Source organism: Cynara cardunculus, assembly GCF_001531365.2.
Source record: "Cynara cardunculus var. scolymus isolate 2C chromosome LG 15, CcrdV1, whole genome shotgun sequence".
Taxonomy (NCBI): Eukaryota; Viridiplantae; Streptophyta; class Magnoliopsida; order Asterales; family Asteraceae; genus Cynara; species Cynara cardunculus.
In genome coordinates this window covers 13,505,611-13,531,365 of record NC_037542.1, presented here as the reverse complement: position 1 = coordinate 13,531,365, position 25,755 = coordinate 13,505,611, and the positions used below count along the sequence as shown (strand labels likewise).

At 31.8% G+C, this 25,755-nt stretch overlaps 2 protein-coding genes across 2 annotated transcripts; one reads left to right on the top strand and one right to left on the bottom strand.

The window, feature by feature from the left end:
* Positions 1 to 388: 388 nt before the first annotated feature.
* Positions 389 to 3,452, bottom strand: LOC112528219 (protein LAZY 1-like). The gene is made up of 5 exons (XM_025139189.1): positions 3,419 to 3,452; positions 3,278 to 3,338; positions 2,130 to 2,884; positions 1,667 to 1,934; positions 389 to 626 (listed from the first exon to the last, which is right to left on the bottom strand). The coding sequence occupies exons 1-5, from the start codon at positions 3,422 to 3,424 to the stop codon at positions 607 to 609; spliced, it is 1,110 nt and encodes a 369-aa protein (XP_024994957.1). The 5' UTR covers positions 3,425 to 3,452; the 3' UTR covers positions 389 to 606.
* Positions 3,453 to 13,708: 10,256 nt separating this feature from the next.
* Positions 13,709 to 16,289, top strand: LOC112527739 (11-beta-hydroxysteroid dehydrogenase-like 4A). Its single transcript, XM_025138522.1, has 6 exons — positions 13,709 to 13,985; positions 14,076 to 14,274; positions 14,494 to 14,573; positions 14,687 to 14,818; positions 15,009 to 15,161; positions 15,968 to 16,289. The coding sequence occupies exons 1-6, from the start codon at positions 13,791 to 13,793 to the stop codon at positions 16,160 to 16,162; spliced, it is 954 nt and encodes a 317-aa protein (XP_024994290.1). The 5' UTR covers positions 13,709 to 13,790; the 3' UTR covers positions 16,163 to 16,289.
* The last annotated feature ends 9,466 nt before the right edge of the window (positions 16,290 to 25,755 follow it).

Genomic DNA, 25,755 nt, shown 5'->3' with positions numbered 1-25,755 from the left:
GATCAGGATAAACACCATTTTTGTTGAAAATTCCTAATGTCTTCATCATCTGTCTATAGATATGCTATAGCCTTGGACCTTGGTATCTCTCCATGATTTTATCTTCAAATTCACGAGTCTATCACATGTTTGCAAGTCATGTTAAGACCCTGAGAAGCACATGAATATATGAAACTGTGACAAATTGTTGTCTCTCCGTTCTAAGTCTCTATAAATCCAGGGCTTAACAGTATCCGAAACAGAGAGTATTTGGCATATTAAGTATCTTTAAATGCGCATTTGCTTCTCAGTAAGTTGCTTCAAGCTGCTTTAATTCTTTTATACAGATTTCATTGCATCTGAATCAAACATCACTAAAGTACATATTAATCATTAGTTCAAGAATTTCTGAAAGCATACACTTTTAGTTTTGATGTTTTATACATAGCTCATGCTTGAATACAAGGAAGGGGCAATTTTTTATTGTCTTTTCATCACAAACTTACTATCACACAAGACTCAAAACATCTTTATCATACTTACCAATAAAAGGGTTCATACAGATATATATGTTTTCTTGGGCAGAATTCAACCAACTGCAACATCCCTTACTGCTTTGTTTGTCTTCTACAGTTCCAACACCAGGTCTGACAGGAAACATGAATAATGAGTTAGGCATAATATCTTAAGAGACCTCCTTACAGTCTCCTTGACCTTGCACACATTTTATAGTTCCATCAATTCAGACAGTATTCTGGAGCACATTGGTATGCAACTAAAAGCCCCAATGTTCTGCCATACTCATGTATGCTGAAGAATGCAGAACATAGTTGTATTGGATGTTTTTGATTTCTATAAAAAAGGTTTTGGTTGCCTTGGGAGTAGAACGCATTGTGGTAAGAGTAGTTATTATGCTATGTTTGAGTAAGGTCACAATCGAACCATGCTCAATCCCCACCACAAGAACAAAATGGAAAAAGGAGAAGCAAAATAAAAGGGTCCAGTATATTTACAGAGACTATGGCAGAACTTAAAAAAGAGACCTAATTAATGGCCTTATCATCAAACAATCTCACTCTCCATTTCGTGTTCCCATATGCAAAAGTGCAGCATTTGAATGCCGTAACCTCTGCCTCATGTAATTATATCTTAAATTCTTTTTGTTGCTTCATATTTAAACCAAGAACTATAGTAGAAGTTCGTCTTTGCTATAAACTTGCACCCAACAACAAAGGCGAAGCGGCAGGATCACACAGATTTATAGTTAATCAGTTCTGCAATCCAATAAATTAAGTACTGAAGTTTTCCTTCTGCAACTGATCTTATTCTATATTTGCCAGCCCAATCCTTAGTTGTTGTCAACTTGCATGAATTATGTCCTTTAGTTTTAGCATATCAATGTCCAAAGTATGCTGGTTTCAAATACCTAAGAAGTATGTGGTGCCCTCTACATGTTCACTTGTTACTATCTCATTCAGATGAAATACATGTTCTCTTTTCAATCTGGTTGAGGATATTTCTTAAGTTAGTGATGAAGCAGTTTGAATGGACATATCGTAACTTTGGGACTGTGGAGAGGTTTCTGTTTTTGATAAGATTTTTCACATGGCCTTGGCTCAGTAAAAAATATGAAGCCTTTCTTAGAGTGTGGAAGCAAATAATAGCAGATAGTGTTTTGTATACTTACACTCTGCATCTGATTTGATCCAGCATTCTCTGTTCCCATTTGAATCACTGGCACCACATGTAGCCTGGGGCATGTTGCTTCTTGTGTTGTTTGCACTCTTTTTAGAAATTTCGCTCTCAGAAAATGTAGTTATATCTTCCCCAGACAGCATTTGGTTTCTTTTTTTATATCCATCCTCATTGACATAGGTGCCATTTGCCGCATACTTAGACTGATTTTGTGATTTTGTCCTTTCAGGATGAACTTTCCTCTGGAACATTTGTAGGATCTGCAAGTCTTACGTTAGAGATTAGGGAACTTAACTAAAAACTAAACAGTTTCATGTCGAAGTAAAAATCCGCATGTTATTCGACATGCTATATTTCTTGGATCACTGTCTTATGATCCATTCAGTTTTTCTATTCAATGTCATGCGATTCAGACATGTGGTGCTATGAGTTACATAAAGCTTAAATACATATACCTTGTGTTTCTTGTCAGCTGAAGCAGTATCAATGGTTCCTCCAGAAGCTTTTCTTCCTTTCAGTATCTTTTTCATCAAGTGAACAGCAGATTTGTCAGTTTCTTTCTCCTTCTGCTTTTCTACCCTGTTGCATTTTGGTCCAGTATTTTCCTCTGCCAATTTAGTTTTTTGAAACAACTCCCCTAGTGATGTTCTATGTTCTTTCTTTCCTGTGGTTGTTTCTGTCAGTTCAATTGCTGAACCAAACAGATAACCCTGGAGCGGACAAGCAACTGCTCCGTTTTCATTATCTGCAGCTTCTAAAGGCTTGCCACTAAGTGTAATTGTGCTGCCATGGCTGCTTCTTCCGATGCTAACATGACTGTTTCTCCCAGATGAGTCATCTTCTCTTCCTTCACCACCCAACACCTTCTCCAACTCATCATTAATGAATTGCAGTTCATTTTCTGTTGCTTCAGTTTCTTTTTCCATAATATACTCGACTGAGGTTGAAAAAGTTGGTGTTGCAGGATCACTGGTAACTGGATCTGTTCCAAGAGTCCCAATTGCCAAAAATCCATGAAAGAGTACAGAAAGAGCAGCAGATGCGTCTTCCATGCTTTCATCATCACCTCTTACTGCCTCTAGGCATGCAAATGATTTTCGGTGATTGGTTTCTCGTGCTTTGCTCGATGGTTTGGCATAATAGTTTGATTTAGGATAGTACTCAAAGTCATCAAGTGATGGCTGCCCCATAAGACAAGTGCAAGGGTTCCCTGTTCATCACCCATATAAAACATCAAAACTGTGAGAATATGTGGAACCTCATTAAATTACGTACTCTCCAAAAGAGCCATTGAGACGAGTAGAGAGGTCCCAACATATATTGAGGAGAAATGATCCAAATCTAGTCGATATAGTACTCCAACACGCCGCCTCCAATGGAGGCTAAACGGACACTAGAGGGGACTAACGAGTTAAGAGTGCCACAAAGTGTCAAGTCCCTAGCTAGAGTGGTACACCTTGGCTCCAATACCATGTGAAAATATGTGGAACCCCATTAGATAACACACTCTCCAAAATAGCCATAACTAGGTAGGATTCCAACAAAAACAATCTCTATGAATCAAGAAACATATAACAAACATGTTCATCAAATTAAACCACACCTGTAGAAAATTCTTTTAGTGGCTCGCCATTGCGAAACTTGCGATTCATCCAGTCTAGCAGCTGCCATGAAGACATGCAAGCATGAGTCAGTGAAGGGTTACATTGTATTACTGATCAACTTCAATAGAATTAGACCTTACCTTCATTGTTTCAGTCGTAGAGGGTTCGGTGATCACTCAATTCTCTGTCAAGAAAAATGGGCTTCTTATGGTAATGGTGATGGTTAAAAAGTCTGTGTGGATGGGTTGAAGGTCAAATTCATGGCAGGTGAAGAGAAACATAAAGAAAATAACAAAGGTTTGGCTGGACAGTTGTGTAAAGATCAACTTATTTGGTCCCATGGTCAGTAATCTATGGGACAACGAGCTGATGCTTCATGTTTGCATATCATAGCCCCCATGTGCTACTTAGGATCGTCTTTATGGTCATACATTTAACCCATTCAACATTTAGTATTCCCATTTACTATTTACTTGATGCCAAGTAGAATTGAAATGGGACCCTGCTTGCCTTCTTGTTTATTTTTCGATCTAGATGTATCTTTCTTTTTATGTAGCGAACAGAAAACTAGGATACAAGATTTGACATTTGGTGCCACCTCCAAAAGGGAAAGCAAGCATGGAAGGCGATGATTAGATTGGTGTGTTTATCTCTTCTCTTTGTTTGCTCTACCTGCTCTCCCACTTGTTCATGTTGATAACTATTTTGACATATTACGTCGGCCCTAATAGTCCACTTATCTCAAAAAAGGGCACACGTGCAGATAAACCCCCTTGCATACATGTGCTAAATGTAAATTTACCTTTTTGTGGTGAGTCTAAACGAGAATACCATCATAAAAATATGAGAACACACGTAACCCTATGATACTAAATCAGAGATGCATGCACATCACCAGATATGGGTGTTCTGTATTTTTGTAAAATAGTGATGCTCTCATTTAAACCCACCCGACTTCTTGAACCTAATGGTCACGGCCTTGTGGGTTCTATTTTGCCATATCCTTGTGAATACTCAAAGCAAGAAGTCGTTCATATTGTTCTTGTTTCTCTCCAAAAATCCACAAAGATGCGTTTTGTAGGTGAACTGTACATTATGAAACTTAACGCACTAGTTGTTTATTTAGTGTGTAGTAAAATTTATATATGACAAAAAGTATGTTAATATGAACTAGATTTTTCCTACCACTACAAAAATAAGAGTATCAGTGACGGAAAAATCCCTTGTAAATCCGTCGTTATGGGCCTCACTTGTTCGCTGATCGTTTGTTGGTCAAAAGCTCTTTGGTAATGCTATCAGTGGCGGAATTTAGCGAGGAAACTGGTTTTTGGCCAATTCGTCCCTGATCCATCACTGATCTGCAAGAGATTTTTTCCGTCGTGGATACTCTGTTTTTAAGTAGTGATAATAAGACATTTACCTTAGTTAGCAATTCTTAAAGTGTTCTTTATGATTTTTGACGTATAGTAATTATAAAGGAGATAGGTCAAGTAATATTTAAATAATTTTAATAAAAATTTATACATAATACATGTACATATGATATAGGTATCAGTTCAAATATGAAAGATAAATATCGTGAGAAGATAGAAAAGAAGTTTAATGAAAGATTTATGTGAATCCATTGAAAAATTCAATTTTTTATTTAAAAATACATATGCGAATCAACGTTATTTATTATTCATATGAATTTCCATATAAATCTTCAAAATGATTTTTTAAATAATCATAATGAAGATTCTTTTAACACTCTTTTTCTATATTCTCAAGATATTCAACGTTTTCATTGACTATACGTATAATATTTCATATATTACATATGTATAAAGTATAATATATTATATTATACTGTAGAAACTATTATACTGTAGATAAATAGACGTAACATACAATATAGTATTATATTCATTATATGTGTGTGTGTATATATATATATATATATATATATATATATATTATTTATCTAGAATATTTCATATTATATATCGATAAAAAGGATATTTATATTATATACAAGATAAATATAATATAAGATAATCGTGAGATATTGTGTGGAAAAACAAAAAGAATGACAAAATTGTTTTTGATTTTGTTGTTAAACTATCCCACCTTGTTCCCTCACAAAAAATACATCTAGTTTCATCTTGTTTCATTTCGAACGTACATTTTTTAAAAATTGATTTAAATGATCATTTTTTTCTCGGATTTACCCAAATGGTAATTGCAGATTTGTGTTGAATTTTAACTTTTTTGTCTTTTAGCTAATATTACGGACATGAATATTACGAAAGTAGTGACATTTAGGTAAATTCGGAAAAGAAATGGTTATAAGACCAATTTGAGTGTTAAAAATCGTTATTTGAATCAATTTCCCTTATTCTTTTTCTAATTATGTTATGTCTGCTGGTCTTGTGTACCAATTTACTTTAGCGAGTTTGTTGCATCCTCCTCTTGAACCTTTGCCCTTGGGTCCGTTGCACATTGCTTTGACCAAATTTCATTAAGTGAGGTTTGAGTTCCAACGACAAGATAATTAAGTTGTTGATGGGTTTGGAATAAACAAAGAATAAATAAAGAACATGTAACGATCCGTTGACACGAAAAATCCCGGGGATAAAAACCACAAGTGACGTAAATTCAACGATCCACTAATAAATAATGAAGTTGGCTTGAATAAAAAATATCAGAGTGGTGATCACAGTCCTCGAGTCCTAGGATGTACGTTGGCTTGACCGCGTCTTCCTCTCGACTCCTTCAAACTCACTATGACGTCGTCGACATCACCTTGGTAGCAGTCATTGTCACTTGGTGGTGTGGTCTGCATCTTCATGTTGTTGTCATTGAGTGAAAATATCCAACATAACACATCATACGGATTTGTTACTCCCATAAAATATCTTTCGGGTTGGCGAAAAGAGTCTTGTATTCGGACGAGAATGTGTCGATGAACCAAACCGAGGTTGTGATGATCTTAGGAAGAGAAAACACGCGTGCAATGAATGTGGGGACGGGTGATACATTGTAAACTCGAGTGTTAGGTTTGCTATTGGAAATATTAGAGATTTAGTAGATTGATATGATCCTGTAACAACCCATCATGGCCTTTATTTGTCGGCTATTATATGTCTCATATACTCATGACACCATAAAGCGTCCCCTTTCTAGACGTACGAGGGGCAACGTTACAAAGGTGGTTAGCTTTCACCTTCTTCTTTTCTGCAAGTTATTTTTAATATTGATATCATATATACACATATATATATATATAGAGAGAGAGAGAGGAGTGATCAAATGAAAACACTCCAATTTGTAAAAACCGTAAAAACTAGCTACTCTCATCCGTCGTAATCTTATGAAATTTTTTCATGAAATTGTTTAATCTTGTGAAATTGTTTCATATAATACTTTTTTTGATGAAGTTGTTTCATATATGGTTATAGAATTGTTTCATATACTACTTAATGAAATTTAAATGAAACTGTTTCATGTATTTCTCTAAAATTAAAATAATGAAGATGATAATATCCATGATTAACATCCTCCACAATAAAAATGATTAATCAATCTCTTATAATTACAAAAAATGAACAAAATGAAAATTATGATTGATGGAATGGGGTTTTTACGGTTTTACAAATTGAGTGATTTTCATTTGATCGCTCCCTATATATATATATATATATATATATATCTTAACACCAATGAAATTTGAACCTTTGATATTTTGACGGTTGAAATCTACCGATAACCTGGATGATGACTCCAATTGGTTTGTTCTTGAAGTTTCGTGTGTATGATAAAAGGGTCAGGATTGTATCCGCTACTCGATATCCAGAACCAAGCACAGGGCTCCTTCTGATATTAGAAGGTCAAAGTATTTGGGCTCTGAACCCCAAATAAGAAAGATTCTAGAGCATGCTTTGATAGTAGTTATATACATGTAAAAATATATGTTTGATGTATGCTCATTGTAGGGTTGGGTTCCGGTGAGAAGCAAAGTTAAAGGTGAGAAGCGTAAGAAGGGATCTCCACTCTTAGATACACATTAGGATGAGATGCACCGGATCAATCTTTGTATCAAACGCGATTAATGGGTGGTTTGAGATTAAATGTGATCAAAGGTTCAGGTCCCTTCTTACGTTTCTCACCTTAACTCTCTTTCTCATACGATCTTTTACCGCTCGTTGCATACTTGCTAAATGTAGATATCATCTCTAACGGGTTGTTTGACAATGGTTTGGTACAAAATGATTAAGTGGTCATAATGATTAAAAGACTCTTATAATATAGTGCAAAATAAAATATAATTATTTAGTAATTATTTAGAATGAAATTAGGATGTTAGATGGTTAAGAGAGACCCAAAATTCAAAATCATTCAGAGGGTTTTAAAACCATTAAGAGACAGTCTTTTTTTTTGTCAAACAATATTCACCTCTTAATTTTTCAGATGTTATCTCTTAATGGAACTATTAAGAGGTAAACAAATAACCCATAAATTTTAAATTATAATGGATGAATTTGAACTATTGTTCTGTAAGATTCAACTTTCAAGCTGTGCTCCATTTTAAATTATATCCTTTCTTGAGTCCATGCTGTGGTTTGCACGGTATTGAGTTTTTTTATATATTTTCTTCTAGAACACGTAGTTTAAAATTTTATATGTAATATCTGCAATTTTTTTTTTTTTTTTTTTGTTGTTGTTGTTGTTTTTGGGTGTGTTTGATATGATAAAATATGACAGAATAAGATATAATATAATACTGTTTGATAAGATACGATTAGATAGAATAAAACTGATAAAATAATTAATTTATTTGTATGAGTTGTTAGTGTTTTTTTTAATATCAAATAATCAATCTAAATAAATATTAACAAATAATATTTAAAAATATAAAAACCTAAACATTTATATCTTATTCATAAAATCACATTCATAAGTATTTTATTCTCTTTAAATTCTCGGTTTACTTTTCTCAAATTCTTATTTTTTTTTGAAGTATATAATATTTATATACTATAGATAGAACAAATAAACTCATACACTTTTTTTTTATCTTTGGTGAAGTTTGAATCTTTAACCTCCTAGGAGGCTAAGAACTCACATACTGCTAGACCAAAGACCCTTTTGTAAATTCCTATTTCTTATTTTATTTTTATTTTCTATATTTTGATTCATTTATGTAGTTTATTAAATATTATAATAAAAATGAATATTTTTGTAATAAAATATATTGTTAAAAAGTTTTTATCAATACAATTAAAAGACATTAAAATATGAAGTTTATGGAGATTTCAAATTTTATTTTATACCTTTTCTATATCATGTTTTTATTATAATATATTATGTAAATTAATTAAAATATAGAAAATATATAAAAATGAAATTTTGAGGGAAGTAAATTAAAAATTTCAAGAGAATAAAATACAACAAATAAGATATAAACAACAAATAAAATGTAAAAAGAAAGACGTATTTAATGTTTTAAAACGAAATTAAGTTTTATTTTGAAAATATATTATTAAAATATAGTGAAATAACACAATCGACTAAAGGTTTTGAGAAGTTCAGAAACACTCTAGACAAGCCGGTTTTTTTGGAAGAGGACAATCGACAATGTTCATAGTGAAATAACACAATCGACTAAATGACCGTTTACTAAACGCTTATTTAGTAAGTATTTACCGGGTCACTACCTTATCAGATGAATATGACAATGAGAATCTTACCAATAGTCTTACATGGTAAGTGATAGTAACGACTCCTACCCAGTAAGAGTTTATTGGATAAATTGCTGCATACGATATCGTTTTAATGGACTAAAATGTTACCCACTAAATTAAATTAAAGTGTTGACTCTTACAGATAAACGCTTACTGGGTATGCGTTGGGTAAACGACTCTAAAGTCTTTGAGGAAGGAAATGGATAAACTTTCCGATTCTTTTCAAATTTTAAGCGTCTTATGTTATGAAGATGATATATCATATGTGATTGTTGACTTCAATGTTGAATATGATACATGCACAATGAGCATCTTAGGTTGATTAGATAATGACACCTCAGCTTCGCAAAGAAGAATTCATTTACAACAGAAAGTCTTAACTACAAGAGATTAGAAATCGTATCTCACGATGATTGGTTGGGGCCTTCGTTCCCTCTTTTGCCAATTAGCTTATGGAGATCAGGTTCTCACTACCAGTCCAAGTGGGTATTCTTCTAAGAAAGCCCCTTCTTCTAGTCTTTATCTTGACACCTTTATTATTACATCAAACAACAATTGAATTGGGATCAAAGAATTAAGCTGGAATCGCAAGAAAACCCAGTCTCCAACTGAAAATTCCCTATTTGTGGTGCACAATTTCATGGAATGTAGATAGTGCTTATCATCGATTTAATAGAAAAGATGGAATAGTGTGTATCTTGCGGTGGAGATTTCCTAAAAAATATCATTGAGTCTTCCTCTGATTTGTTATAAAAGATATTCAATCGTTCAGAATAAAAGTTAAAGAGGATATTTATGCTCGTCATGTCCTTTATATGGATATCATAACAAGGTCCATTGACTCATATAATAATTTAGGTTTGATGTTGTATGATTGTTAGAGATTTGACAAGTGATTTTAAAAGAGAATCAATATTTATAATTGATCATATATGACGGGTTGTTAGTGTTTTGTAATAATTTTAGGATTATTGATGTTGTATTTGACATTTGACATATCATTTATGATATGTTATTATTAAAAATATCAAGTAAAGTCGATCCTAAAAGTTTGGGATAGGCACAATTATCAACATAATCCCACATGTTCAAGCACAACATGTTATCCTTTTTTTATATAAATGATCCGTTAAAATAATCAAGTGGTTAAGATTACTTCTCGTAAATTGGCCAGTTTCGTGTTTGATCTTGACTATATATATATATATATATATATATATATATATATTATAGTAATAATATTTAAGAAAACAAAAAAAAAATCAAATAAGCATAACCTAAATGTTCATAAAACTAATTAGGAGTTAGGGTTAGGTTTATTAATAGGGATAGACCTACACTGATTGATATGATGGCATGAATTATCGTTTTATGGTTCTGTTATAAGAGAAAAGAAGTACGTACGTTTATGGTGGATGTCATCGTATTATTTTCTTGGGTGCCATATATAGTTTTTAAAATTGGAATTTAAGCATTAGACTTTGATGGTGTAGATGGTTAATGAGTCTACCTCTGTACAGAAGTATCGGGTTTGAGTTTCACTGGTGTTGAATTTGTTAATTTTTAGTTTTGGTGTTTTTTTATACACCTTTTGTGTTTTTAAAGAGTTATGTAAGCATGACTTAAACATGAGTCTCTTTAGTTTATAGACGGATAAAGAACCGACTAACAGATTTTTACTCATATTGTGAAATTATGCCACCATTTACAAGAATTCTTGGATCCGCTTGTGTTTGTTAGAGTTGGTGTATGAAAGAGTCGGAGTTGACTTGCTATTTTAGCACAAATAATGAGTAGCTAGTAGTTTTCGAGGTAAATGTGTTTCGTGTGCTTTTATTTAATAAAGCTTGTTTCTCTAATAGAAGACAAGTCCCAAGTTCGATCCAAACCTCCACCCCTCTCCGGCTAGCCTCAATCGTCGAATGAGCTAAAAAATGTCCCTCACATTGGTGTTTTTGAAAGCGAGTTTCGTGTGGAACCAACTGAGGTTGTTGATAATCAATTTTTTTTATCCAAATAGCTACTAAATAAGGATAAATGTTTAACAAAAAAGATATTTCTAACACGATCTTGCCAACTACGAAACCACTTATTTTCTTACATTTATTTAGCCCCCTCCGTATTAATTTTTTGGCTCCACCCTTATTTCTCTTTTAATTTAAAATGCAATTTCCGGTAAATACAATGTAGTATTTGTCTCATGGACGGACCCATCTATATGGTATAAAAAAATTAGGTTTCGTGAACAGTGCAACCGTATTAATTTGTTGTGTGCCACCATATGTGTTTTGAAACTATAACGAGAAATTTTTTTATTTGGTAGAGTTGGTTTGCAAGACTTTTATTCCACTCCAGACCCAAGTTCGGATCCTGTTAGTGTCATTTTCTTAGTCAAATGGTGTCATCATTTGAAAAAAAACTCCGTATATTTGTTTCTTATAGTCAAACGGTGCCACCGTTTGAAAAAATTTCCCAATATTTTTTCTTATCGTCAAATGGTGCCCCCGTTTGAAATTTTTTTTGAGTCCATCCCTGATTTGTCTTTCTAAATAAAGTTTCCAATATTACAAGTTGCACCCCCGTAGTTCTCATGTTTGTGGTTCTAGGGCTTAAAGTTATAGTTGCACCTTTCAATGGGAATATTCTTTACGCATGAACCCCCTCGGTATTCAGTAGGTCTGCCCCTGTTGAAGAGAACACATCAACGTGTTACTCAATAGTTGTTTGAAAGAGTTCCATAAAAACTCATATTTTGATCTTATTTTATTTGCATCTACGTTAATAGGTCAATATATTTGTATCTTACGATAATGTTTGGAAAGATGATGGTTATCGTTGGAGGAGGTTAAATGACGTACTGCATTCACAAGTAACCGACGTTTTGTATGAAATGTTTAAAGTCGAAAAGGAAGTATGAGCTCCACGTGAATGTTCGTAACTTGGCCAAATTAGTTGTTGTATTGTATCATAATTTAATAGTCAGATTAGTTGTAGTTGTTTGTAAAAAAAATAAGAAAATTTATTTATAATCAAAATAAGAAAATATGAAAACGATTAAATCACGTATAAAATCACATGTGATTTTACACTAATAGTCAACAAAAGGGTGTGCTAACAACATTGCGTGAATCACATGTGATTCGACCATTTTTTTATTCTTCTATTTGATTATTATTACTACAATAAAATTGGAATTTATAGGACATCATCAATTTCGAAGCGTTTTAATAGACTGTTTTACAAGACTTAATTTATATGACTAAAAAATGAAGTGTTCTTATGATACTTTTGTGCATCCTAACAAGTTTTTAGAACATTTTCAATACAAAATGTTGCATTAACAATTTTGTAAGACACTTTTGAGAAAGTGTCCTATAATCTCATCTTTTATAGAAAAACTTTTTAAATAGTGTTTTATAAAATTGCTACCGTGACGCTTTGTATAAAAAATGTCCTAAAAATTTTGATAAAACGCCTAAAAACGTCATATAAACTTATTACAACTTATTTAGATTACTTTATTTTTGATCTTATAAATTAAGTCTTATAAAATGGTCTATTAAGACATTTAATTTTTTTTGAAGTTCTATAAGTATAAACCTGATTTTGTTGTAGTGTGTTCTTGTATGAACCTGAGTCTATTCACACACATATATATAATAATAATATATATATATATATATATATCATTAGAATTATGAAGAAAATAATAATATTATTTAATGAGGAAAACTAGTCTCATAACTACTTTGCTTTTATCTTTTTTGCTACAAAAGTCAAAAATAAATAGCGATCCCTACCTAACACCCAACGTGTTAGATTCTCCAATTGCTGTCAATTCACTCCTTCATAAATAGCGATCCCTACCAAAATAAATAGTTCATGGTATCCTCTGCCATCTCGATTAAGAATCGCTTTAATAAATAAAATCATTTAATAATCCAATAAACGGCGATAAATTTAGAAACGGATGTGATATTTTTTCATTTATGACTTGGATTTAATGTATTAATTAATATATATTTGTTTCATAATGTGTTGTTTAATATATATTCGTTTCACAATATGAAACTTTTTATTTTATTTTTTATTTCGCAAACACATAAAAAAATGTTCACATTGTAAAACGAATATTTGTGAAACAAATATATGTAAATTAATACAGTAAATCTAAGCCATAGATGGAAAAAAAATCACGTGAAATAGCAGACAACGAACCGAGTCTCTAGCTTATCACAATAGCATACACTAAATCCGATCCAATCTAATCCATGATTGAATCGATTTGGTTCAATCCATTGGATATTTTTATTGAATATCCATTGGATCGAATTAGATATCCATCAAATATTTTTATTGGATATTCTATTGGACCGATTATGTCCAACATCCTATGGATGATCTATTGGATATTCAGATTTTTTTATTATTTTACCACATTAACAAATTGTATAGGTTATAAGAATGTATTTGACAGGTTTTAAAAAGTCCAAGAAGTTATTTAATAGGTCTTGAAATGTCCAATGATTTATTTGTTCTAAAAAATTGTCGAATAACTTAATCATTTCAAACACTAAACTCCATTGGATTTTTTAGACTTTTCCCTTTTATTTACTACAATATAAAATAAACTCAAAATGAATTAAATTTTATACCACATGATTGGATAATATATATATACATACATATACATATATATATATAGAGAGAGATAGAGAGAGAGAGAGAGCCTGATTAAGTTCACCGTAATCGTACAAGGACAGGCGGATGGTATAGTAATCCTGTAGCCATGTATGAAGCTCTCTTCAATAACAAGTTCACAGATGCACTTGTCTTCTACTTCTCCGTTCTACTTTTGCTCCTCTTTTCGCCATTTCTTTTCACTTGGGAGCTCATCACCACCCTCCGATCATGTTTCCAGAAGACGGAAAACGTGGCCGGAAAAGTCGTTTTGATCACCGGTGCTTCATCCGGGATTGGAGAGGTTCATAAACTTTATATCGTGCATTTCAATTTTAATTAGCAAGGAAAAGACGGTTTAATTAACTTTGTTTAATTTGATACAAAATGGCAGCTCATGGCATACGAATATGCGAAAAGAGGTGCGTGTCTAGCGATTATAGCGATAAAAGAAGCAAATTCTCGGCTCGAGGAAGTGGCAGAAAGAGCTCGTGAACTCGGCTCTCCTGATGTTCTTTTCTTGTTTGCCGACGTGTCGAAGGTCGACGAGTGTAGGATGTTCGTGGATGACACCGTTAAACATTTTGGTCGTCGTGAGTAACCGTATATACTCTCCAAAATCGACTACTTTTAAAATTTTTACCCACGTTTACAAGAAATCTGGGTTTATCGGACCAAACACGTGCGTGTTTTTTTCTAAAATGTTGTAATTAGCTTATACGATGCTCTTAGATGTCTTAACAACCTTTTTATGTAGTGGACACTCTCATGATTTAAGTAACATGCATGCTACTCGATCGATCCTTTTGCAGTGGATCATCTGGTAATGAATGCAGGAATCGGGCCCCTTTATGCGATAGACATTGATGTCACCAAATTCCGACCTGTAATGGTATATATGATCGATCCTTTACTAAACACCCAAAATTCGTCTTCATAAGTCCTGTTTCTTGTGGTATGAACAGCTAATGAACATGACTTCAATGTACGATTATATATATGCAGGATATAAACTTCTGGGGATCGGTTTATCCAACTCAATTTGCGATCCCACACCTCCAGAAAACCAAAGGCAAGATCATCGTTAATGCCTCATCCGCCGGATTGTTGAACCTACCGAAAGGCGGCTTCTACAATGTAAATTAAAGAACCTCCCGTGAATCTTTCAAGATTTGTTAGAAGACGAAAAATTCCAAGATCATATATGATCTTGTAATTGAGCGTCTTCTAAAGGATCCAATTATATATATATATATATATATATATATATATATATATTTAAAAAATCATATAATATGAGGTTGTGGATTGATTGAGTTTCATTCAGGCAAGTAAAGCAGCATTGATCAGCTTTTACGATTCCCTTAGATTCGAAGTGTCTCCAACAATCACCATAACAATCTTGACACTTGGCTTCATACAAACAGACTTCATTACAGCCAAGTATTCAACCAACGGGGTTGGTATCCGTCTCAAAAACGTAAGTAATTCATTTCCTTTTAATTATATTATCTAAAATTCAAAAATAATAAATATAGTAAAATTTATGGTTTTCAATTCCTTATAAATAGAGCCTGTATTGACATATTTTCATCTTTTCAGTTTTTCTCTTCATTTCAATCATCTCATTATCTTGCAAATTCTAAAAAAAATTTATAATTTTTTTTTCAATTTTCTGTTATGTATTCAAACTTTACAAATTTCTTTTTAGATTCTCAACATCCTGATAAAATCATCCGAACACCCACTATGAAAACTTACTACAATTATTTATGTATTTCAAATATGTAATTTTATACTTATTTTATTTAATTTCAATTGTATGGTAAGTTTTCATAATTATAATTACGTTTTAAAATATATATTGATCCGTTTATTCTATTCTTATACTTAAAATTAAAATTTAAAACTAAATATATGGTTTTTATAAAATAATATTTTAGATTGGACTGGATTGGAGGGGATTGTGGTTAAATGATAAAAAAAAAAGTAAGATTGAATTGAAGTTAAAGACCGTATAGGTAGATGAAAGAGAAAGTAATATTTTAATTAAGATTGAGTTGTAAAGAATTATGAGTAAAGATGGTCTTAAGGTTAATTATATTTTAAAACCTAAAATATTTTAAAAATTATAAGTATTTATGATGAATATTAATATCTATTACGACATTTATAAAAATAAAAAATTTATTACGTTATTCATTATGAATACTTATAAAAAAATGATAGCTCTTGAACTTTGTAAAATATTTAAAATCCTAAATAAACTGGTCGATGGAATTACAGGATATGGGAACTCTATATCCTTCAATGGGGGCGAAGCCATGTGCAAAAGCCATTGTTGATGGAGTATGCAAAGGAGCAACATCCATTGCCGAACCAAGGTTCATTAAGGCTCTCATCGTCGTCAAGTTCTTGTTCCCAGAACTACATCGTATCATCTTCGATGTTTCTCTTCCCTCGGACTCTCCAACTGACTAAATTTTTAATAACATGTTATTGTTGGATATAGAATCTGATTTGAATATTATTTTGTTTGTGAATTTAGGTTTATTTGAAACTTTATACGAAACTAATAAGATTGTGATTTATCACCATGTTTATGCTATGATTGACAACCTCAAAGGATTGTACAGTAGAGGTTGAACATGGTACGATATCATGTTTTTTTCACCTATATCGTGTACGTTGGTACACAAATTTTTATATTGCGTTCCAACTAACTTTACTTGGTACCAACTTAATAAATAGAACTTTCTTCGGTTGGTATAGTTTTGTACCAACATCGTAAAAGTTAAAGGTCAACATTTATTATATATTGATATTTTTTTGATTAACCTGAATATCTAACTCGCTATGCGAGCCGACTAATTCCAAGACAACCACCCATTTCACGGGTAGTCCTAAGTTACCGCATTTGAACCTCTGTGGCAACAAAGAGATTTTTATTATTCCTTTGATTCGAACCTGAGACCTCCAGACAGTTTTGACCATTGGAGCCCAAGTTCAAACCAATCGGACACAACCCTTGTCATTATATGTTGATCTTTTAACCAAGTAGATACACTAATACCATCAGAGATTTAAATAACATGTTAATATATTTTGTACCATTTATTCCAACATGTCCAAACATTAGTTACCTTTACATAGATGATAAAAACATTCACCACAAAAGTGGTGTCTGATTGGTTTGAGCTTGAGCTCCAAATGTCAAAAGTATTTGGAGGTCTCAGGTTCAAATCCAAGGAGGAATATAAATCTCTTTTTGGCCACGAGGGTTCAAATACGATGACTCTGGACTATCCATAAAACAGATGGTCACCTTAAGATTAGTCGATTCACCTAACGAATTAGATATACATAAATTTAGAAGTAAATTTACCTATAGTTCTCAAAAAGTAAGGAGGCGTTTGGTTCGTAGAATGGAATTCGATGGAATTGGAATTCATCAAATGAATTTGACTTTGAAGGAATAGAATGGAATTAGATGGAATTTGACTATGTCTTGTGATTGCGTTTGGTTGCATGGAATTGGAATGAATTTGGATTAGGRAAGRAATTTGTCGGATAGRAATTGAAATCCGAGGGTATTGCCGTGGAATGTAAAATCCACGAGTGAAGGAATTTATTGGAATTGAAAGAATTCCATCAGTTTTATTCCATGAACCAAACATTGTATTTGGAATTTAGTCAAAGGATTTGGCCATTCCAATTCCTTTCAATTCCATTCAAATCCATGAACCAAATAGCCCCTAAGAGATGAACATATGTACTCCATTTAGTCCTCAACTTAAAGAACGCGCTTTCATCAAATAACATTTAATCAATGAAATTTTTTTAATATTAAGAAATTTAGAATTTATAAAATAGAAAATAAAATGATTAAAAATTTAATAATAAAAAATATGTTATGTCATAGATTAAATTTTTAATTAATCAATCATTAAAAAAGGAGGTATGATATAATATTAGAGTGGTATACGACTTCAAATACCACATACCAACCAACTTTATATAGTTGATACGATATATTACTAACCGGTTACAATCGATACCAATTAAATTGGTAGGTTTGATAGATGAGTTGGTTGGTTGGTTTTGGTATAAAATTGACACATTTATTGTACAATTTTAGAAATGACAATTTAATTTTTAATAATAAAGGGAGTAATGAATTTATCCATCTCATAATTAAAGGTAGAATTTTAAAGTTGACACTTATGAAAGCATACAAACTAAAATAAAAATATAGACATTATGCGAACTGAACGCGCTCTTAGCTAGGGGTAGATTGTACGGTACCAAGTTTTTTTTTTTCTAATACCGTGTATCAATCAATTATAGTTGGTATTTAAAATCATATACAAGTACAATTAATTGTATATGGTGCCAACTTAATTTGTACCAACTTTTTTCAGATTGTACTACATTATTATGTTGTATTTTTTTTAATTCAAAATAACCACAATTCTCTAAATTGATAAATTCATTTTATCTCTTTAGCAATTGAGTTACACTACACGTTAAAAACGTATTATACTAGTTAATTATTTGCTTAACATCACATAAAATTGGTTATAGGACGTCAAAAATGTCAAAGTATCTCAATAAACTGCATTACGGAATTTAAGTTCAATGGATCAAACCATAAGGCGTTATACTTAAAAAGAATTACGATAAATTTATTAATTTTTTTTGGTTGTAGAACGTTTATCAAAAGTGTCTTATAAAATATATAAAATAATATTTTATTTTAAAAATATCATAAAAGTTTGTTATGATGTCTACAAAATCCTATAAAATTATTGTAACATTTTTAGATGTGATATTTTATTATTTATTTATATAAACTTAAATCCTATAAATAATTTATTAAGACATTTAATATATCTTTGGTATTATACAAACTATTTTTGTTATGCAATTAAAAAAACTTAAAATATAAAGAAAAAATAAGAACCCAACTCCCCCTACTTTGTCGTATGTGTGTAATTGTTATTTATTTTCTCTGTCGTTCCCCACTTCGTCTGAACAAAGGACACGAAGAATACAACATTTTCAGAAAACACTTAATTATATATTGTTTTTTAATCAATATTTCATTAAAAAAAAGCCCATATTTATCTTGTTTAAATATTAAAAAAAATTAATTAAAATAGTTATTTTCAGACTTTTTGAGTTCATTTCTTTCCCCAAAATTTAAAAATATCACTATGTCCCTTAGTGACACCTTCTAAATTTATGAAGGGGTCAAAATGTATAAAAAAAATTATAAACTTGATCCACAAGTACATATGAACCAAATCTGTAAATAAGATAAAGGTCTTGCGACTCTGTTTATGACTTTGGTCGTATCTAAACTCATCCAGATCCATTTTTTATTGGAACTCTAATGCTTGATGCGAGTTGTGAGGCGGGTCCATTGACAATAGCTTTGATACATAAATCAAACGATAAGAGATACTGATTGTGGAGCAAGTAGAGTCGTCGATGAAATCACCCACTCTAGAATTGACTTGGACGTTTTTTTGGGCTACGATTAAGCATTTATCCTACTTTTGAGGCTTTTGCCTTGTTGCTTACCGACCAAACAAAAGCAAACCAATTTTATGAGCTTTTTTTTTCTTCACATAATTTAATACAAACTCGGGCTTTTTAAGCATCCAATTCACATTAATTAGTAGGTAAATTTTATCATTGAAGTGTATAAAAACATCACTTATTAATATGTGAATTAATATGAAATAATTTGTAATGTCGGTTCACATATGTATTTTTAAATATATTTTTTTTACATTTGTTTAATGATACACATATGAACCTCTCCTTAACCATTCTTTTTTATATTTTCACGGTATTTAATATTCTTATTTGTTTCTCCAAAAAGAACATTCTTATTGAATCTCCCACTTAATAACCATGCTAGAAGCATAATTATTTACAAACTCAATAACTCGCATTATTTTTAAACAATTTATGAATATTAAGGTTTTTCATAGTTAAAGGACCTGTTTTACAAAAAAAGGTATCTCTGTTTAAATATCATATTTGAAAAAAAGAGATGATATTTGGAGCTTGTTATTGGCTCGTTTAGTCGGCTAAACATTTTGGAGATAAATATAGAGGGTGTTTCTAGCAACATTTGGGTTCAAGAAAGCATTACTAAGCTCATAGTCTCCACCTGAAACCGTGTTTTATCGTCATTTTGACGTAAAATACTCAATCAAAGTTTAAGTTCTTTATATGGTTAACTTCATTTTTAAGTTCTTTATTGAACTTTGGTAGACTAGACTTATGTCTCAGATTTTAGTTTAGAATGTCTAGTTATCAGTTTTTCTTTTAAGATTTTCGAATTATGTAAAAATCGAAAATAAGACTCAATACTTGATGATTCTCGTTGATTCTTGCTCATGTGGTTGAGAAAAATAATTCTCTACCGTTTTTGTGAAAAGAATCAACTAAGATGGTTAGAAAAGAAGGCCGAACGGTTGTTTCCTGAGTTTCTAGTGAGTTGTCAACAAAATAACGTTGGGACCTGGGTTGTTTCATGGGAGTTTGGAGGGTTGTCAGTTTCAAACCCTATACTTTTTAAATGTGCTCATTAAACCAAAAAGTTTTAATTGCAAATCAGTCCTTAACTTTGAATTTGTATTGGAATTTCTCTTTTTATAAGTTGAAATAATTGGGGGTTATTTATGAGCTCTAGTAGTCTAGTATAGTTACTATTTATTAAGCTTTTGGACCATTTTCTGGGTTAGTGGAGCCATATGGGTACAATTTATTTAATTAATTAATTTCTAATTCAAAAGGATGGAATTATAAGTTTATAAAATTATTAATTTGACGTTTTAAGATGTCGTCGAGTTTTTGACTTTAGGTTTGACTAAAGCTGGTCGAGGTTGACCAAGTCGATTGAGAATTGACTTTTATCTCGTTTAACCCACAAGTTTTTTTTAGCTTAGAGATCTAATGAATATATTTGAGACATTAAGAAACCCGGTTTTGGAGTTTGACTTAACGTTGGGTTGAATTTGACCATAGTTGACTATTGGTGAAATGAAGCCATTAATTGGATACTATAGTATGAAATATGTAGGGTTTCGGTCAAAAGTTATTAGTATTTGATCTATAAGGACAGGTTAGTCCTCATGAGACTTACAATGACATGCATATCTATGTACAAATTTATTTTTGAGCATGATATGATTTGTTTGGTGATGTGTAAACATGTCGCTCATCTAGTTGAAGTATTGGGATGTTTCAGTTTACATACATGATCCAGTATATTTTACATGTATGTATGCATGTATGTATGTATGTATGTATGTATGTATGTATGTATGTATGTATGTATGTGTTTGTATGTATGTATGTATGCATGTATGTATGTATGTATGTATGTATGTATGTATGTATGTATGTATGTATGTATGTATGTATGTATGTATGTATGTATGTATGTATGTATGTATGTATGNTGTATGTATGTATGTATGTATGTATGTATGTATGTATGTATGTATGTATGTATGTATGTATGTATGTATGTATGTATGTATGTATGTATGTGTTTCATTGTTATACCATGCCTTGTGTCATTTATAACATTGGGCGTACACATGTAATCTATATATGTGTATGTAGTGAACTTCAAGCTTTTGATTGGTTCTTGATGGGTTTTAGTGGCTTTTATAAATTGTAATAGGTCTTAATGGTTATTAGACTCGCAAGTTATTAATGAATTATATTGGACATTCAAGGGCTTTTTGATGATTTTTAACGAACTTAATTGGGCTTTGATGGGCTTTAGTGACTTTTAATGAACTTTAATTGGCCTAGATGGATCATAATGCTTCTTAATGGGCCTTGATTGGGCCATGATGTGCTTCATAAGCTTCAGTGCTCTTGATGAAGTGTTATTGGCCTTGATGAGTCGTATATGACTCGGTGACTAACTGACTGTTAATGAACCTCACTAGACATTCATGAGTTTCGTGACTCTTTATAAATTTTATTGGGCCTTGGTGAGCGGTTCTTAATAAATTGTATTGAGTCTTGATGGGTAGTATTAGACTTAATGAACTATATTGGGTCTTCATGGGTTCAAATGACTCTTAAGGTGCAAATTTCAAATACGTGTAATTGATACGGGTATAGTGCCCACAAACTTCCTCATAGAAATTAATTGAGGTCATTTGAACAACCCAACCGAACTTATAACCAACCCAACTCATTACGACATTAAATGTCGGTTTGAATTGGACGGTTTAAACACATGTTTAAAAAACTGAGTATATAACAATTTCAAACCAAAAAGTTAAATAATAAAACTTCATACTTTACCATTCAAAAACATTACAATCATCTAACTCTCTTTATGTTGTTTAGGTTAAAAAACAAAAATAAGTTAGACTCGTTAAGTAATAGATTATTAGGAGTCTTACGAATTGTAAGTGAATCACTGACTCATCACTCGTGTATATCAGTAAAGATTAAATAATTAATAGTGTTTTATGATATTACAGGTTGAATTGGGTTGGTCAATTTATCGACCTATTTTTCAAGTTTGTATTTTGTCTTAATAAGTCTAATTTTTAATCATCTTATTATATTATTATGTTTAAATTATTTTTCAAATATTTATATATATATATATAGAGAGAGAGAGAGAGAGAGAGAGAGAGAGAGACTCGGGATCACGTGAGATGAGTCTGTTTTTGTGAGACTCGTGAGACCATTTTTTTTACATTTGAAACTTCACAGCAAAACGCTGTAAAGGTAACCTTCAGAGTGTTTTTGTTGTGAAGGTTCACCTTTTTTTACCTTCACAACATTTTGCTGTGAAGTTTCAAGTGTAAAACAAATGGTCTTACGTGAACCCATCCACAAGGGTGGTGCCTAATTGGTTTGAATTGGGCTCTAGGGTTAAAATCCAAGGAGGAATAAAAATCCCCTTGTAGCTACGGAGGTTCAAATGTAATATTTGCACTCGGGTTCATAACAATGAAATACTCAACCAATGAGCTCGGTATTCATCCAATAAAAGCTTTATTGGTCGGGATTTTATGATTTTGGCGGTTTTCTTTTCTGTCTCATACGATATTTCAAATGTCACTTACTTCGTTGTTCATTAATATACAACAAGTTTTGTTCGCACAACTGTTTGAGCTTAAATAAAATAAATTACATAAATTATCCAAGTGCTTTTTGATAACTCTATTGATTACATGAATCGTCTCTTTCCACCATTTATTAAGTTAAGGGATAATTTAGTCATTTTACATTCAAAAGTTAATGTACAAATATTTAAAACTTGTTTCATAGCATTTAAAGAATTAAAAAGAAACCTTCCCCCTTCCCCAACCAAACCGTCTCAATTCCTCTTCTTCAACCACCCTTAAATTAATATAGCATTCATGTGTTCTAGAATATTAAAAAAAACACACAAGCAGTATCATGGAACTGTTTACCTAAACACTTAATCGGTAAGCATTTATCGGTAAAATTCAATATAATCGTTTACTTATCGGGTAAGATTTTATTCATTAAAACGCATTATATGCAACAATTTATCTCGTCCTCACTTACCTGATAAGATTTTCGATTCTTGTCTTTGCTCTTACCGGGTAAGAGTATTAGCCCTTGTCATATTCATCCGGTAAAGTAAAGTGACTTGGTAAACGCTTACCCGGGTAAGCGTTTAGTAAACGACACCTAAATATGTTTAAAATGATAGGGGAACAAATTTCGATATATTTGTTACCGAATATTTAAAAACCCAATTAAGTAAAAAAAATTATATCGATATAAATATCAAATTTAAAAAAAAATTATATTTAAGATCATTTTAAAATTATAAAATAAATAAACTGAATTTATAGAATTTATTGGGTTTGTATATATGAAACTCAATTTAAACCGGTTTAGATCGAATAAATGGGTCTTGAAGTACAAACAATTTAATGTTTTCATGGAATTTATGATACAGGTTCAACCACTTAGGTCCAGCTTAGCCAAACTATCCGTCCCCGACTACTTATCTCTATTTCCGATCCCGTCCTCATCCCCGCCGGGGAATATAATCACATCCCCATCTCCATCCCCAACGGGGAAACAAAGTTTTTTTTTTCCGTTTATATAAGTTATTTTAAATTAAATATGTGAGAGATCATACATGTTTAAATCTCAAACATTTTCAATAAACCTAAAACCAAAATGAATTTAATTTAGTACAAAAAACCACAACATCATATAAGAACTAATAACCWAAAACCAAAAAAGTTCAATTAAATCCAAAAAACTTAAAGACACGTGTATCAAAAGATTGAGYAATATAAAATAATATCGAGTAATATACAAAGCTTATCGAGTAATTGTATTTTGACTTGACATCCAAAATATTACATATTAACATATAATAAAAAACAATTTAGATTATAAACCTAGTTAGAAAATAAAAATTATGAACTACCGCTTTAATTGAAATAAATAATATACACACACACATATATATGTATATATATAATTTATTAATTAATATATATATATATATATATATAACAGGTACGGGGGCGGGGCGGGAGTACCATACCCATCCCCGTCCCTATCCCCGGTTTGAGACAAACGGGGATCCCCGTCCCCGGGGGTTATCACCCACTACAATAAAATCGGGTTTATAAGATACCTTTAATTTCTAAGTGTCCTAATAGACTTTTTTACAAAAATTAGTTTTATGGAATCAAAAAAATAAAGTGTTCTATCTAAAGATATTATAATTAGTTTATATGACGTTTTTTGAAGTGGTAATAAAGTTTTTTTTGGATACTTTTAGTATAAACGTCTCATCAACAACTTTATAAGACATTATTTGAAAAAATTTATTATAAAAACAAACGTCCTATAAAAAATTGAGTTTATAGGGCATTTTCTCATAAATGTCCTATAAAGTTGCTAATGCGACACTTTGTATTAAAAATGTCCTAAAAACTTGTTCAGACGTTCAAAAGCGTGATATAAACTTATTACAACAATTTTAGATAAAATGTTTTAGATTTTAATGTTAAAAATTAAGTGCTATAAAGCGGTCTATATATTAAGATGCTTGGAGATTGAGGATGTCCTTATRAACCCAATTTTGTCGTAGTGGCCATGGGAGAAGAGAGTTACCGAAACCTACTAGTTGTTCGTCATTAGAAAACTACAACGAATGTTTTTCTTCATCACAAACCAATTGCAAATCCATCTCTGTAGTCCATCCCAATTTCATATCACATCACATCACATCAGCAATCCAAAATCAACTGTTAGGGTTTATCATCTACTACTATAAAATTAACCTTGTAAATATTTTGACAATTATTTCCCCAATCGATATATACCATCATTATAATGACCCCCACTCCTTGTGATCTATGACAGGTTTCGTCACACACACACACACACACAGACATGTATATATACATAAATTTAGGAGAAGATCCTCATCTGTAGAGGGAGGTTGGAAAACATACAGAGCATGACAAGTATTATGTATGTAAATCCAAAATGTTAACATAGCTACGAATTCGTAACCAAAAGAGAAACCGTCACTAGGCAAGATTATGATTATCCCAAAAAGTCGCTTCCGTTGCTCTCGTTACTTTAATTTAACCCAGTCCCAACTGTACATCATATACCCACCATGCATGGATCATATCTCTAGCTTTATGGTTGTATCTGTTAGAGATCGAGAGTTTTAGGGAACTCCAGGGGGGATGAATTTGGAGATCTGGGTAATGCTCAGTTGCTAAAGAGGGTGGTGTAGAGAGGCTACTTGCCGCGATATGATGTTGCATGCTTATCGAACAAGTGGATGAAGTAGGAGAGTCGGAGATGGAGATGGAGATCCAATATGTGCTCATGCATGTGGTTGGTGGTGGGCAACGAGGGTAGGGGGAGGGATAAATTGGTGTTCATCGGCGGTGTAGGGGCCGGTGGTTTCATGGGGGGATCGAGGAAATTGGTATGTATATATAATTAATATAACGTTTATTTTTTAAACAAAAATGACTAAATAGTGGAAAAATTCCAAA